We start from the raw sequence: 14022 nt of genomic DNA on the forward strand, positions 1-14022 counted from the left end.
ATGTGACAGACTTTAACTGCTTCTGTTGAAGTTAGTGATTCTCTATAATTAGGATAATCAGTGGATTTGCATAAAAAATCTAATTAATTTTTTAAAATACCCCTTTTTTTGTGATCGTGTCCATTTGAAACCTTTCTTAATTATATTTCTTGCTTTTGCCAGTACTTGGTTTCATATTATTTTTGCAAGGATCACCCTGCTTTTATAAAATGTGCCAAAAGGTCTTTATCTTTATGGAACTAAATATTCAAACTTCTCATTCAAAAGATCCATGCACAATAAACTATATGGTGCTCAATATTTTTGCCATGGGTGGATGAATGACTGAGTCAGCCTTATTTGTAAAAAAAAATTTGGTCCCAAGAAGCCTAAATACTCCAAACCAGAAGCTTACTAACTTCAGTGGCTCTAATATCAGGAAAAACTGTTCCCCCTTTGGTCTTTTAGATTGATTTTTGTATTATTTTAATTATGATTTTTATTTTTAGGCAAAATAGATTTCAAATCTTCTACTGACTTAGAGGCATGTATGTCATACTGATTTCTACTTGTAGCAATTAGATTATACAGCCATACATAGAACATTTGTTTTAATACCATACTTTGTAAATCATTCCTGCCCCTACCCCCCCCAAAAAAAACTCATCCTAAGTGGGAGGGTAGAATATAAATTAAACATAACGAGCTGCATTTATTTACTATAGAAAAAAAATAAGGAGAAAAAAATCAGATCTAATCATTCAATTAACCTATAGCTATTAAGAATTTTCCATAGATTGGCACAGAGTCTTTTTGATAGAAGAGCTGGTATTGCACCAGGAGTGAAGCTGATTGCTCTTTTTCTAAACAGTATTTAGATAGATAGATAGATAGATAGATAGATAGATAGATAGATATAGATATTCTGCTGCCTACCTTTAAAAATTAGAGAAGAGGGGATGCGTGGGTGGCTCAGCGATTTAGCGCCACCTTCAGCCCAGGGCGTCATCCTGGAGTCCTGGGATCGAGTTCCCCATCAGGCTCCCTGCTTGGAGCCTGCTTCTCCCTCTGCCTGTGTCTCTGCCCCTTCTCTGTGTCTCTCATGAATAAGTAAATAAAATCTTTAAAAATAAAATAAAATAAATAAAAATTAGAAAAGTGATTTATGTTACATTATAAGCACAATAAAAACACTTTCCAGACTTCTGCCTATAGCAACTAGATTCACCCATCTGTGCTAGATAATTTATTTTCTCATATAATTTGTTTAATAACTTATTTTTATGCAATTGCAAATAATATTTTGTGTCTACTCTTATTTAATAGGTATTATTTAATTCTCTCTTCATCCCATACAACTCCATTTGTAGCACTAATCTATGTTTACAATTTAAAATTCCTTGAGGTAAGAAATATCTTTAAATATCTCTATTGCTTTGGATGGCTTCTAATGTTTGAATATCATCTAAAAATACATACTAAAAATACAAAATAAAGGCTATTTTTGTCTGATCATGACATTTTTGTGGCAAATGACTTTGATGTGGTGAAAGTTTCCCAGCTATTTCTATCCTATTTTATATGTTGAAGAGAATAAGGATACATGGATGGATATAAAGAAAGTTTCTTAGAAACTGGTTTGAGAAAAGTTATAGATGCAGTATGGTCTAATTGATAAGACGTGAGTATCAGAACAGCAAGTCAGCTAAATCTATAAGACAGGATTTATTTATTTTACTCGTGATCATAACATTTTAAATTATGCTATATTTGGTTCATATAAAATTGTTGCATTATTAAATATAATTTTACCAAATATATAGGTATCATAACAATATACTATTGACTTTTATTTTTTAACTTTATATAAGAAAAAAAGCATCATATTATATTTCTTCTGTAACCTGTTTGTGTCACACAAGTTTAATAAGCTAAATTTGGACTATTGGATAATATTATATTATATACAATATACATTACATATATATTCATTTTTCATAGTGAATAATGCCCATTGTGTATATATTTCAGCACATATTTCTCCATCCCATGTTAAATAGACATTTGAGTTACTTTTAGCTTTTGATAATTATGAATAATGCCTGCTGCTATAAATATATATGATTACTGGTATACTTCTGCAGTCGTTTCTCTAAAATATATATCAAGAAGTATAACCAGTGGGTCAGAGGGATTTACATGCTCATTGTTACATAATATTAACAAATTGTTTTTCAAAATGGTTATCTTCTATCAACAGTATTTACGAGATTCCTTCTATTCTCTATCTTCTGAACATGTGAGATTGTCAAATTCTCAATGTTTGATTATTCTGGAACATAAAATATTATTCCATTTTGATCTTAATTTGCACCTTTTTGATACCAACAAAATGGACCTTTTTTTAAAAAATATGTTTAATGGTCATTGGTATTTCCTTGTATAAAAAGTTTGTTCAAATAGTTTGTCCACTTTTCTATTGTTCTATTTTTTCCTGTCCTTATCATACTTATTGATGAAAATTTGTTACATATTCTGAATGCTAAACTTCTGATTTATAGCCTCTCTCTCTCTCTTTCTAGAGAGAGAGCAGAGGGACAGAGGCAGAGGGAGAAGGAAGAATATTAAGCATATTCTTATTCATATTAAGAATATTCAGAATATTCACCTCGTAAAAAAAAAAAAAAAAAGAATATTCACCTCCTGCCGAAAACAGAGTTGCATGATGCTCAATCTCATGACCCTGAGATCAAGACCTGAGCCAAAACCAAAAGCTGGACACTTAGCTGACTAAGCCACCCAGGGGCCCCATAGACTCTTCTTTTCTCATCACTTCTGGTGTCTTCACATGAACAAAAATTCTTAAACTTTATACTGTTAAGTATTTTATTTAGTACATATAAGTATAATTGATTTTCCTGTATATTTGCTTTAGATCTTGCTAAATTCACTATCTCCAATAGCTTTTTTTTTTTTTTTTTTTTTTTTTTTGTAGATTCATCATGATCTTCTACATAAAACCCAAGTTTTCTGCAAGGAAACATAATTTTACTTATTAATTTTTAGTCAGGGTGACTTCACTTCTCTTTCTTGCCTTATTACAAGAAATCCCAGTTCATGCAGATATATGCCTTTGCTTTTTTCTAATAGTTTTACAGTTTTAGCTCTTAACTTTAACTCTTTGATCAATATCTAAGTTGATTTTTTAGATCTGGTATGAGATAGGAGTCCAACTTTCCCTGCTTGCCTGTGGTTACCCATTTTGTCTTACCATCATTTGTTGAAAAGAATATTCTTTCCCTCTTTTTTTTTTTTTTTAAAGATTTTATTTATTTATTCATGATAGTCACAGAGAGAGAGAGAGAGAGGCAGAGACACAGGCAGAGGGAGAAGCAGGCTCCGTGCACCGGGAGCCCGACGTGGGATTCGATCCCGGGTCTCCAGGATCGCGCCCTGGGCCAAAGGCAGGCGCCAAACCGCTGCGCCACCCAGGGATCCCTATTCTTTCCCTCTTGAATTGCTTGGCACCCTTGTGAAAAATTAGTTGACCATAAATGTAATAAAATAAAGGTTTATTTCTGGACTCTGAATTCTATTCCATTGATCGATAGCACTATTCTTACACTGGTCAAATACACTTTCAATTATTGTAGTTTGTAATAAGCTTTGACATTGGACAGTGTGAGTAATGAGCCCTCTATTTTTCAATGGTGTTTTGGCTATTCTGAGTTTCTTGCATTTCTACATGAATTTTAAGAACAGCTTTAAGTTTCTGCAAAAAATAGCAGGAGGGATTTTGAATGGGATTGTGTTGAAGCTGTAGATCAATTTAGAAACTATTACCATTCTAATAATATTAAGTCTTCCATTCAGTGAATGCTTTCCATTTATTTAGGTTGTATTTCTTTCTATGATATTTTGTAATTTTTGTACTTCTTTTGTCAAATCTATTCCTGAGCATATGCTTCTTTTTGATGCTATTGTAAATGGAATTGTTCTCTTAATTTCATCTTTGAGTAGTTCATTGCTTCTGTGTAGAAATACAATTGCTTTTTGTATATTGGGGTCTTTAAAAAGATTTTATTTATTTATTTGCGAGAGAGAACAGAGGCAGAGGAAGAAGAATTAATCCCATGACCTGAGCTCAAGGCAGACACTTAACTAAGACACCCAGGCATCCTGCTTTTAGTATATTGTAAACTTGCTGTATGTGCTTATAAGTTTTAGTAGCGTTTTTGTGGGTTTTAAATAATTTTCTAAATAGAAGAAATGAAAATACATAATTGCCTGACTAGAACCTATAGTAAAATGTTAAATAGTTTACAAGAGCAAACATTATTGTTTTGTTCCTGATCTCAAAGGAAAGTTTTCATTCTTTCAGTACTTAGTATGATGTTAATTGTAGGTTTTTCATGGATGTCCTTTACCAAGTTGAGGTAGTCCATTCTCTTCATAATTTGCTTTGTCTGCTTTTTGCTCTCTTTATGTTTTTTGTCTGGAATTTATAACATGCTTAAGGTAAGTTTTACTTTGTGGTCATTCTCCGGGATTCATTGAGCTTCTTAGATCTGAAGACTGATATTCTACCAAATTTAGAAAATTTTAGCCTTTATTTCTTCAACTATTTACTCAAACTTGATCTTTCTGCTTCTCTTCTAGAACTTTAACTAATATATTTTAGACCACTTGAGTTTCTTTTCATTTTTACTTTAATCATTTTTCCTCCAAACTTCAGTTTAGATGGTTTCTTTTGCCTTGCTTCCAAGTTTATTGATCTTAATGTCCAGGGTTCAAACTTCTGTTAATGGGACAACCTGGTGGCTCAGCGGTTGAGCATTTGCCTTTGGCTCAGGGCATGATCTGGGAGTTCCTGGGTCGAGTCCCACATCAGGCTCCCTGCATGGAGTCTGCTTCTCCCTCTGCCTATGTCTCTGCCTTTCTCTGTATGTCTCTCATGAATAAATAAAAATCTTAAAAAAAAAAACAAATTAACAAACTTCTATTAAGCCCAATCCAGTCCATTTTTATTCATATCCTGCATGTTTTTGTTCTATTTAATGGTTCTTTTTTTTTTTTGAGATTTGCCATGAGTTTATACACTATACTCATTTTTTCCCTTGATAATCTTGAAAAGGTTTACAATAACTATTTTAGTCATTGGTTACTAATTCAACATCTGTGTCATCTCTGCTTAGTTTTGTCCCTGTGTATTGGATTTTAACTCAGGTTTTGTCCTATATTCCAGCTTCTTCACATGTCCAGTTTTTATCATGGTTTGTTTTTTATGCTGGGTTGCTATGTTATGAACAGATTTTCTTGTCTTCCACTAAAGAGCATTGACTTCTTTTCTGGCATGAAGTTATTTATATCAAGGGTTTTTTTTTTTTTTTTTTTTAAGTTTTGTTGGGGTGAGTCTAGATTAGCCTGACCCTACTGGATGCAGTCATTGTTAGCTTCAGGTGAATACTCAAATGTTTAATAAGAACTCTCTCTTTGGTGATCAGAATTCTCCACAATGGGGTAAAATCTGGTATCTCTGTTCAGCTCATGCAGCTTCATAATACTTGTTCTCTGGTGGCCTTGCAAAGACTACTTTTTGCAAGCACTGCACAGTATTCAACCCAAGATTTTTTTAAAATCCTGTGTTGATTTTTAAGATGGCATCTCTGTTACTCTCGCTCATTCTATGACCTTTATCCACATATTTTAACCACCTCCGTAAGCCCCAAACTCAGATCCCTATTTCCTTTACCCAGTACTCTCTCTCTTTGGGGCCCACCCCTTTGTGATGTAGTTTGAAAATTGTTTGCAGGCAGAAAACTAGATTTAATATAGAATTCACATTATGTTGGTCCCTTCTCTCAAAAAATCATTTCTCTGCATTGTCTGTTGTTTAACATCTGAAAATTATTGCTTCATATATCTTGCCCAGCTTTATAGATTTTACCAAGGGAAAGTAAATCTTTCCCATGCTCTGTTATGGCCAGAGCCAGAAATTTCTGAAATTCATGTTTTTTAGTTTATTACACAAAAAAATCTAATAAGCTTATGAAACTTATATCAAATTAAGGTTTTTTTTTTTTAAGATTTTATTTATTCATGAGAGACACACAGAGAGAGAGAGAGAGAGGCAGAGACACAGGCAGAGGGATAAGCAGGCTCCATGCAGAGCCTGATGTGGGACTCCATCCCAGGACTCCAGGATCACACCCTGCGCCGAAGGTAGGCACTAAACCTCTGAGCCACCCGGGCTGCCCTCAGATTAAGGTTTGACTTGAAAATGAACTAAATCTGTAGATTAATTTGAGGAGGATTGATACATATACCTTGGCTGTTACCATCCATTAACAGGATTTTTTGTTGTTGTTGTTTTTTGTTTTTTTTTGCCACTGGGGGAAGTTTATTGGGAAACCTCGAGAGGGGTGAGCACAGGATGGGCAGGCCAGGGTGGGGTGAGGAGCAAGTGCGGGCTCTAGGAGGCAGAGTCTCCTCATACAGGAGGAGAGTTTCCTCATACATGGAGGCAAAAACTCCTCATACAGGAGTTTTTGAATATTTGAGATAATGCAGTAATATCTTTCAGGCTTTTCAATAAAGCTTAAAAGTTATATATATTATATCTTATACTTCTTCATTGGATTTAACAAGAATAATGTTATTTTTGCTATTGAAAACAGTACCTTTTTTTATTGGAGTTCAATTTGCTAACATATAGCATAACACCCGGTGCTCATCCCGCCAAGTGCCCCCCTCAGTGCCCATCACCCAGTCACCGCAACCCCCTGCCCACCTCCCTTTCCACTACCTCTAGTTCGTTTCCCAGAGTTAGGTGTCTCTCATGTTTTGTCACCCTCACTGATATTTTCACTCATTTTCTCTCCTTTCCCTTTATTCACTTTCACTAATTTTTATATTTCCCAAATGAATGAGACCTATAATGTTTGTCCTTTTCCGATTGAGTTACTTCACTCAGCATAATCCCCTCCAGTTCCATCCACGTCAAAGCAAATGGTGGGTTTTTGTCTTTTCTAATGGCTGAGTAATATTCCTTTGTATACATAGACCATATTTTCTTTATCCAGTCATCTTCTGATGGACACCGAGGCTCCTTCCACAGTTTGGCTATTGGGGACATTGCTGCTATAAACATTGGGGTGCAAGTGTTCCCGCGTTTCACTGCATCTGTATCTTTGGGGTAAATCCCAGCAGTGCAATTGCTGGGTTGTAGGGCAGATCTATTTTTAACTCTTTGAGGAACTTCCACACAGTTTTCCAGAGTGGCTGCACCAGTTCACATTCCCACCAACAGTGCAAGAGGCTTCCCCTTTCTCCACATCCTCTCCAACTTTTGTTGCTTCCTGTCTTGTTAATTTTCCCCTTTCTCACTGGTGTGAGGTGGTATTTCATTGTGGTTTTGATCTGTATTTGCCTGATGTCCATAATGCGGAGCATTTTCTCATGTGCTAGTTGGCCATGTCTATGTCTTCCTCTGTGAAATTTCTGCTCATGTCATTTGCCCATTTCATGATTAGATTGTTTGTTTCTTTGCTGTTGAGTTTAATAAGTTCTTTATCGATCTTGGATACTAGGCCTTTATCTGATCTGTCATTTGCAAATATCTTCTCCTATTCTGTCGGTTGTCTTTTAGTATTTTTGACCGTTTCTTTTGCTGTGCAGAAGCTTTAAGTCCCAATAATTCATTTTTGCTTTTGTTTCTCTTGCCTTCATGGATGTATCTTGCAAGAAGTTGCTGTGGCCAAGTTCAAAAAGTACCTTTTTAAAATTTATTGTTGGTACATTGAACTGTAACTAATGTTAACTACGTGGCTATACATTTTGATTAATTATAAAAAATGTAACTTGATCTTAACTACATTGCTAAACTCATAATCATTTGCATCTAGACTATGTCATAGTTTTTTATTCAAAGTCATATCATCTGATGCTAGTAACAGTCGTTTTTTGTCTTTTTTTATTCTCACCGCATTTATTTATTTTCCTTTGTCTTACTGTACACTGTTCAATAGAAGTAATGGACCTAGGTCTGGGTCTCTAATTTAAGTACTAATACTGGTATTTGCCATGAGAGCAATCTTGGATTTTGACTTAACCTTACAGCGGAACAATACAAGTTCTGGTTTAACTCTTTTTTATTAACTTCCTTTCATCTTGTAGTGTGTCTTTACTTTTCATGTTTATAGCAATGCATTAACAAGTATGTTTTCTCTTGTCTCCAGATATTTTAAAGCTAGATACCAATTTTTCAATTATCTAATCCATAACACTGATAGCAGTAGATGCAGGCCTATGAAAATAATTTTAATGGAAAGAATTCTTTTTGACAATGATTTCTTTTAACAAAAATTGTTTCTTCCTTAGGAATTGGTGTGCTTATGTACATACCAGATTATCTCCTACAGTGATCCTAGACAACCAAGTCACTTATATTCCAAATGGAAGAGGACCCTGTGGCTGGACCAGTGGATCCTGTCCTCAGAGGTATGTGACATTTTTTTTTAAATAGCCACTGCTTAGGGGATCCCTGGGTGGCGCAGCGGTTTGGCGCCTGCCTTTGCCCCAGGGCGTGATCCTGGAGACCCGGGATCGAATCCCACATCGGGCTCCCGGTGCATGGAGCCTGCTTCTCCCTCTGCCTGTGTCTCTGCCTCTCTCTCTCTGTATCTGTCATAAATAAAAAAAAAAATATTAAAAAAAAAAAATAGCCACTGCTTATATCGTATTCGTGTATGTCTCTGAATATATAGAGAAAGTTAATCATCTCAGGTATATACATATAATAGGGTCAGGGTGGGGTCATCACAGTAAATTATATGCATGATTTGGGGTAAGTTAAAATGCAGATACCAATAATACATGCCTCATACAGGAGTTTTTGAATATGTGAGATAATGCAGTAATATGCTTAGTAAAGGGACAGGTAATTTGTGAGTCTTCAATAAATGTTAACTTTCATGCTTATTTCCATTTTTACTATTACTTTTATTATATACCTGATCAATAATCCAGTCCTTGAATTCTTATAAAATTCATACACGGTTTTAAGATTTTATTGATAATTTCAGCTTCATACTAGGTAAGAGAGAAGTCCATAACTTGGCAAGCCACTAATTGCAATGGTGCATGATAAAACAGCTAACTGAGGCCTTTCTTTATATGCCTATCTTAATGATTCATGTTATTTAATTTCCATTTTTTTAAAAAAAACCTATTTAGGACATTTAAAAATTGTCCTCAGATGTGGGGCTGAGTAACTGATAAATTCTCTGCATTCACACAGTCACAGTAGCTTATCTGAGGGTGTTTCAGAAGACCCTGAAATAAAAACTAAAATTATTATTCAGGCCATGATGGCTCATGTTATGCAAATTGTCATACAAATAATTCAGGCAATGAATCTGACACAGTGGCAATCAGGAACAATGCACAGTAAGGATATGTAAAATCAAGGTGTTTCTTACTCTCTGGAGGAATAGCTAAGGTTCATGATCCAGAGAGCTAAGCACACCTTAGGGATTTGGGAGAGCTGAGCTCCAGTTCTGCTTTCAGCATTTACTCCCTTTGTGGCAATTTCCTCATCGACAGGAGATACAAAGAATGCATTGTTAATTCCTCAGTAATGAAAATATTACCACAGTAACCCCATTATACTGCCCTTCTGAGTTCAAGGTGAGTTTTTTTTTTCTCTCTCTCTCCCTTTAAATGAACCAGAAATACGTATCTTTATTCTCGTCTCTTATCTTTCTCTATCTTTGAATGGGTCTCTCCATTCATTCATTATTTCAATCTATACACAGTGTTTGTCACTTTTTCTTTTATTATGTCTGAGCCACATTTATCAGGGATCCAGTTTGCTAAAGCAGGGACTCTAATAATAATGCAGCTAACTGCTTGAATTCATCCTAATAACCTCTAAAGAGTCCTTTTCCAAACAGCCTTACCTTCTATTCAGCTTTGGCTACTGGACTGGAGATATTTCACTGACAAGAGTTATTTACTGAATATAATTTCCTGAAATAAACACAGATAAATGCTAATTTATCTAGCCTATTTTTAGAAATGGAAAGAATTTATAGCTCATTTTACAATTAAGAAATAACCTTACCCATATTGAATTACCCTTCAAGTCACAGCGGAAACTAAAACCCAAGTTTCCTAAAGCCCAGTGAATTCCAGCACATTCCCTTCACATGATCAGGGTTTATCCATGAAACTGACTATTGTTGTCTCCATATAGTTGTACGGGACACACTCTAGATAATAAAACAGAGACTAACCCAAGCAGTATGCATTAAATTCCCACCTCGATCACTTTTAGATTCGAGACTTTGAGCAAGTTATTTCATCTCTCTGTTCCTCAAGTTCTTCATCAGCATACCAGGAGAATAATATATTTTCCACATAGAATTAATAAGAAAATTAAACAAGATATTATATAGTCATTTCATAAGCCCACTTGATAAATATTAGCTAAATATTGAAGTCACGGGGTAAGGATAATATGGCCAAATTGTATTTGTGATTTATATTTACATATAAAGGGCCTACAATTTAGTACTATTCACCATTTTATTGATTGCCATGTTAAAATGTTACCATTTCTTCATTTCCCTTCCGTGTTTTTTTTTTAATTTTTTAAATTTATTTATTCATGAGAGATACACACAGAGAGAGAGAGAGAAGCAGAGACATAGACAGAGCAACAGGCTCCATGCAGAGAGCCCGACACAGGACTCGATCTGGTGACTCCAGGATCATGCCTGGGCCAAAAGCAAGTGCTAAATCACTGAGCCACCCAGGGACCCCCTGCTTCCATGGTTTCTTCTCAGAAATATTTTCTCATGTTGGATCCCTTTCTTCCTCTCTCTCTCTCTTCCCCATTTCTTTCTATCAGAGACAAATACCATATGACAGAAATAATATTAAAAATAAAAATGTTAAAAAAAATAAAAAATAAAAAAATAAAAAAATAAAAATGTTAAAACTTTTTTTTAAAATTTTTTATTTTATTTTATTTATTTATGATAGCCACACAGTGAGAGAGAGAGAGAGAGAGGCAGAGACATAGGCAGAGGGAGAAGCAGGCTCCATGCACCGGGAGCCCGACGTGGCATTCGATCCGGGGTCTCCAGGATCGCGCCCTGGGCCAAAGGCAGGCGCCAAACCGCTGCGCCACCCAGGGATCCCAAATGTTAAAACTTGAGAAAGGAAAAAGTGCAGGTTAAAAATCATAGTGGTTATCATAATTTCAATGAGATCACTGATATACAGTTTTTATTTTATTTTTTTGATATACAGTTTTTAATGTTTGATGTTGATATGTTTGATGTTGATCTGGGGGAAAACAAATCCTTTTAATTATAAAGATACAAGGAATAATAAGAATTGAAATCAAAGAAATTATCCTCATAAACTATTTTAAAAATAAGATTAAATAAGTTTTAATATTGGTTTAGTAAAAAGTATTATCAAGGGAAAAGCTATACTATGTTTGGAGAATGTAAGGATAGGTATAAACTTAAAATACCAAATAGCATAACTCTTCATGCTTTTTGTAATTTATTTAAAGAAATGTAAGTTTAACAATAATACTGATGAGGGACACCTGGTGGCTCAGTTGGTTAAGCGTCTGACTTGATTTCAGCTCAGGTCATGATCTCAGGGTTATAAGATTGAGCCCCACATCAATTCTGCACTGTGTGGAGCCTGCTTATGATTTTCTCTCTCCTTCTCCCCCTACTTCTTCCCCTCCCGACCCACTCTCTCTCTCTAATAATAATAATAATAATAATAATAATAATAATGTTGATGAAGATTATAATAATAATCACAGATAACATTTACTGAATGCTTCTTGTATTTTAGGCATTGTCTCCAAAACTTTAATTATCCCAACTGATAATTTAATGTGAGACAAATAATTGCTCTCCTCTCCAGATCTCAGAAGATATCTAATCCTGTCTACAGGATGCAACATAAAATCGTTACCTCATTGGAATGGAAGTGCTGTCCTGGATTCAGTGGAGCAAAATGTCAGCTAAAAGGTATATTCTAATAGTAATTTTATAATAACACCTAGAAGCATAAAACTTATGAAGAATAAGCAAATAATTCTAGTGAAGAAGAGTTGTATTTTCCCTTTTGAACCACAGTTAATGAACAGGTGGCCAAATCATTAAAACTGTTACCTCTTGGGAGCTTCCTAACTTTGTAGCTACTCTAATATCCTAAATCTCATAATGGGATATCTTATATATTCTTATATTGTTATGTTAGTTTTAGATGATGAGTAAGTGGAGATCTCACTTTTTCTTAACTATATGCTGTGGAGGCATGCCTCATTAAAATATCAGAAATCCTAATTTTGTATTTTAAATAATCACTAGTAATGACCCTATATGAAAAAAAAAAACTACCTTCTAGTTTTGTTCCAGTTCAATTATTTGAAATAATATTATGTATGTGAACAAATTCAGTTTTAAAGAAGGGCACTTGATGGGATGAGCACTGGGTGTTATACTATATGTTGGCAAATAGAACTTCAATAAAAAAATATATTGAATTAAAAAAGAATATACAAATGTGGCATGAATAATTGTGCTTTTCTTCTTAAATCCTAACAGAGCCATTTTATCAACTGTGATTTTAAGGATTTTCTGGTGGCAAGGCTAATCAAACACATGGTAACCTGCTGTGGGCTAACATCCATGTGGCTATTATTTTGCTTTTGGCTTTAAACAGGTTTCCTTTGAAAAATAAGATATGGCATCAGCATACATATTTTAAATGAATGAATATTACAAGGAAGACCATTAGCAGTGGTGAGGAATTCAATCAGCAGTATGAGAGACTGTGATTAAAAATTAATGTAAGTGTGGAGAAACCATTATGATTCACATTTGAAAAAAGAAAGTTGTAATACAAAAGCTCTAGGAAACTTGCGGTTTCGTTAGGGATGTCATAAATGGTTTTTCTAGCCCATTCAGGAGAATCTGTAGGCAAATTCAACTGTAATGTTATTTGTTCTGGGTCTGGCCTGAATTTCAGAAATGTTATACAAATTTAATACATTTTCAGGGTCTAGTATGAATATGTACTTCATTCATAATCAGGTAAAGTAAACTTTTAAATAAAATATCATCTATACCCAAAGTATTTAGAAACAAGGTAATTTAGCATATTCTAAAAAAGTCCAAATATGATCTCACTTTCAAATGATTCCTGAATTTTGTTAGGTGCACAAATATATTCACAGTGGTAAAACATATTTTTGTATGATCTATATATAGCAGATGGTTAAAAGTTCTGAACAGTATTTAGAATTGTATTTCTAAAATCTAAGACCAGTTTTTTTTTTAATTTTCCTTCTTCTACAAAGAAGGACATCTTAGGAATATATATTTTTAAAGATTTTATTTATTTATTTATTTATGAGAGATATATATAGAGAGGCAGACATGGGCAGAGGGAGAAACAGGCTTGCCCTGGGGAGACCGATGTGGGACTCGATCCTAGGACCCCGGGATCACAACCTGAAGCCAAAGCCAGATACTCAACCACTGAGACACCCTGGTGCCCTCATTTTAGGAATATTAATTCAATTATTATTTCTTAAAGATTCAAGTGTTTGTTCACAGCATACTTTTCTAGAAATTTAGAATGTCATTACACACCCTACTGCACCTAAGGAACTGAACATTCATGTATGGCAGAAAACAAAATCTTTATGTCAAAGAATGCCGTGAGCTGCGGCTAATAAGAACTGCCATTACCTTATACTTTGTCCTTTTATATCTACTAATCTACAGTCCACTAAGGTGGACAGTATACACCTGTGAGGAAAAATCATAGAATTCCATCATTATAAATGTACATACAAGAAACAAGGCTAGTTGACAGTTTTGAATATCTACTATATATTGTCATCCTCTTTTTTTTCAAAGTATCACACAGAATATTTAAATTAATTCAAATAGTTTAGCTCTGATTATTTAATGACATCTCATGTTCTAATTGGAAGTAACC

At 34.4% G+C, this 14022-nt stretch overlaps 1 protein-coding gene across 2 annotated transcripts in view; it reads left to right on the forward strand.

The window, feature by feature from the left end:
- The window catches only part of MMRN1 (multimerin 1), a 73468-nt gene that overhangs the window by 25900 nt on the left and 33546 nt on the right, over positions 1-14022 (forward strand). For both annotated transcript variants that reach the window (XM_077882875.1, XM_077882874.1), the window contains exons 3-4: positions 8359-8478; positions 11935-12041. In XM_077882875.1, the coding sequence (XP_077739001.1) occupies positions 8359-8478; positions 11935-12041 (227 nt within the window). The remainder of the gene's footprint in view (positions 1-8358; positions 8479-11934; positions 12042-14022) is intronic.

The sequence above is a fragment of the Canis aureus genome, chromosome 33, assembly GCF_053574225.1.
Source record: "Canis aureus isolate CA01 chromosome 33, VMU_Caureus_v.1.0, whole genome shotgun sequence".
NCBI classification, from domain to species: domain Eukaryota; kingdom Metazoa; phylum Chordata; class Mammalia; order Carnivora; family Canidae; genus Canis; species Canis aureus.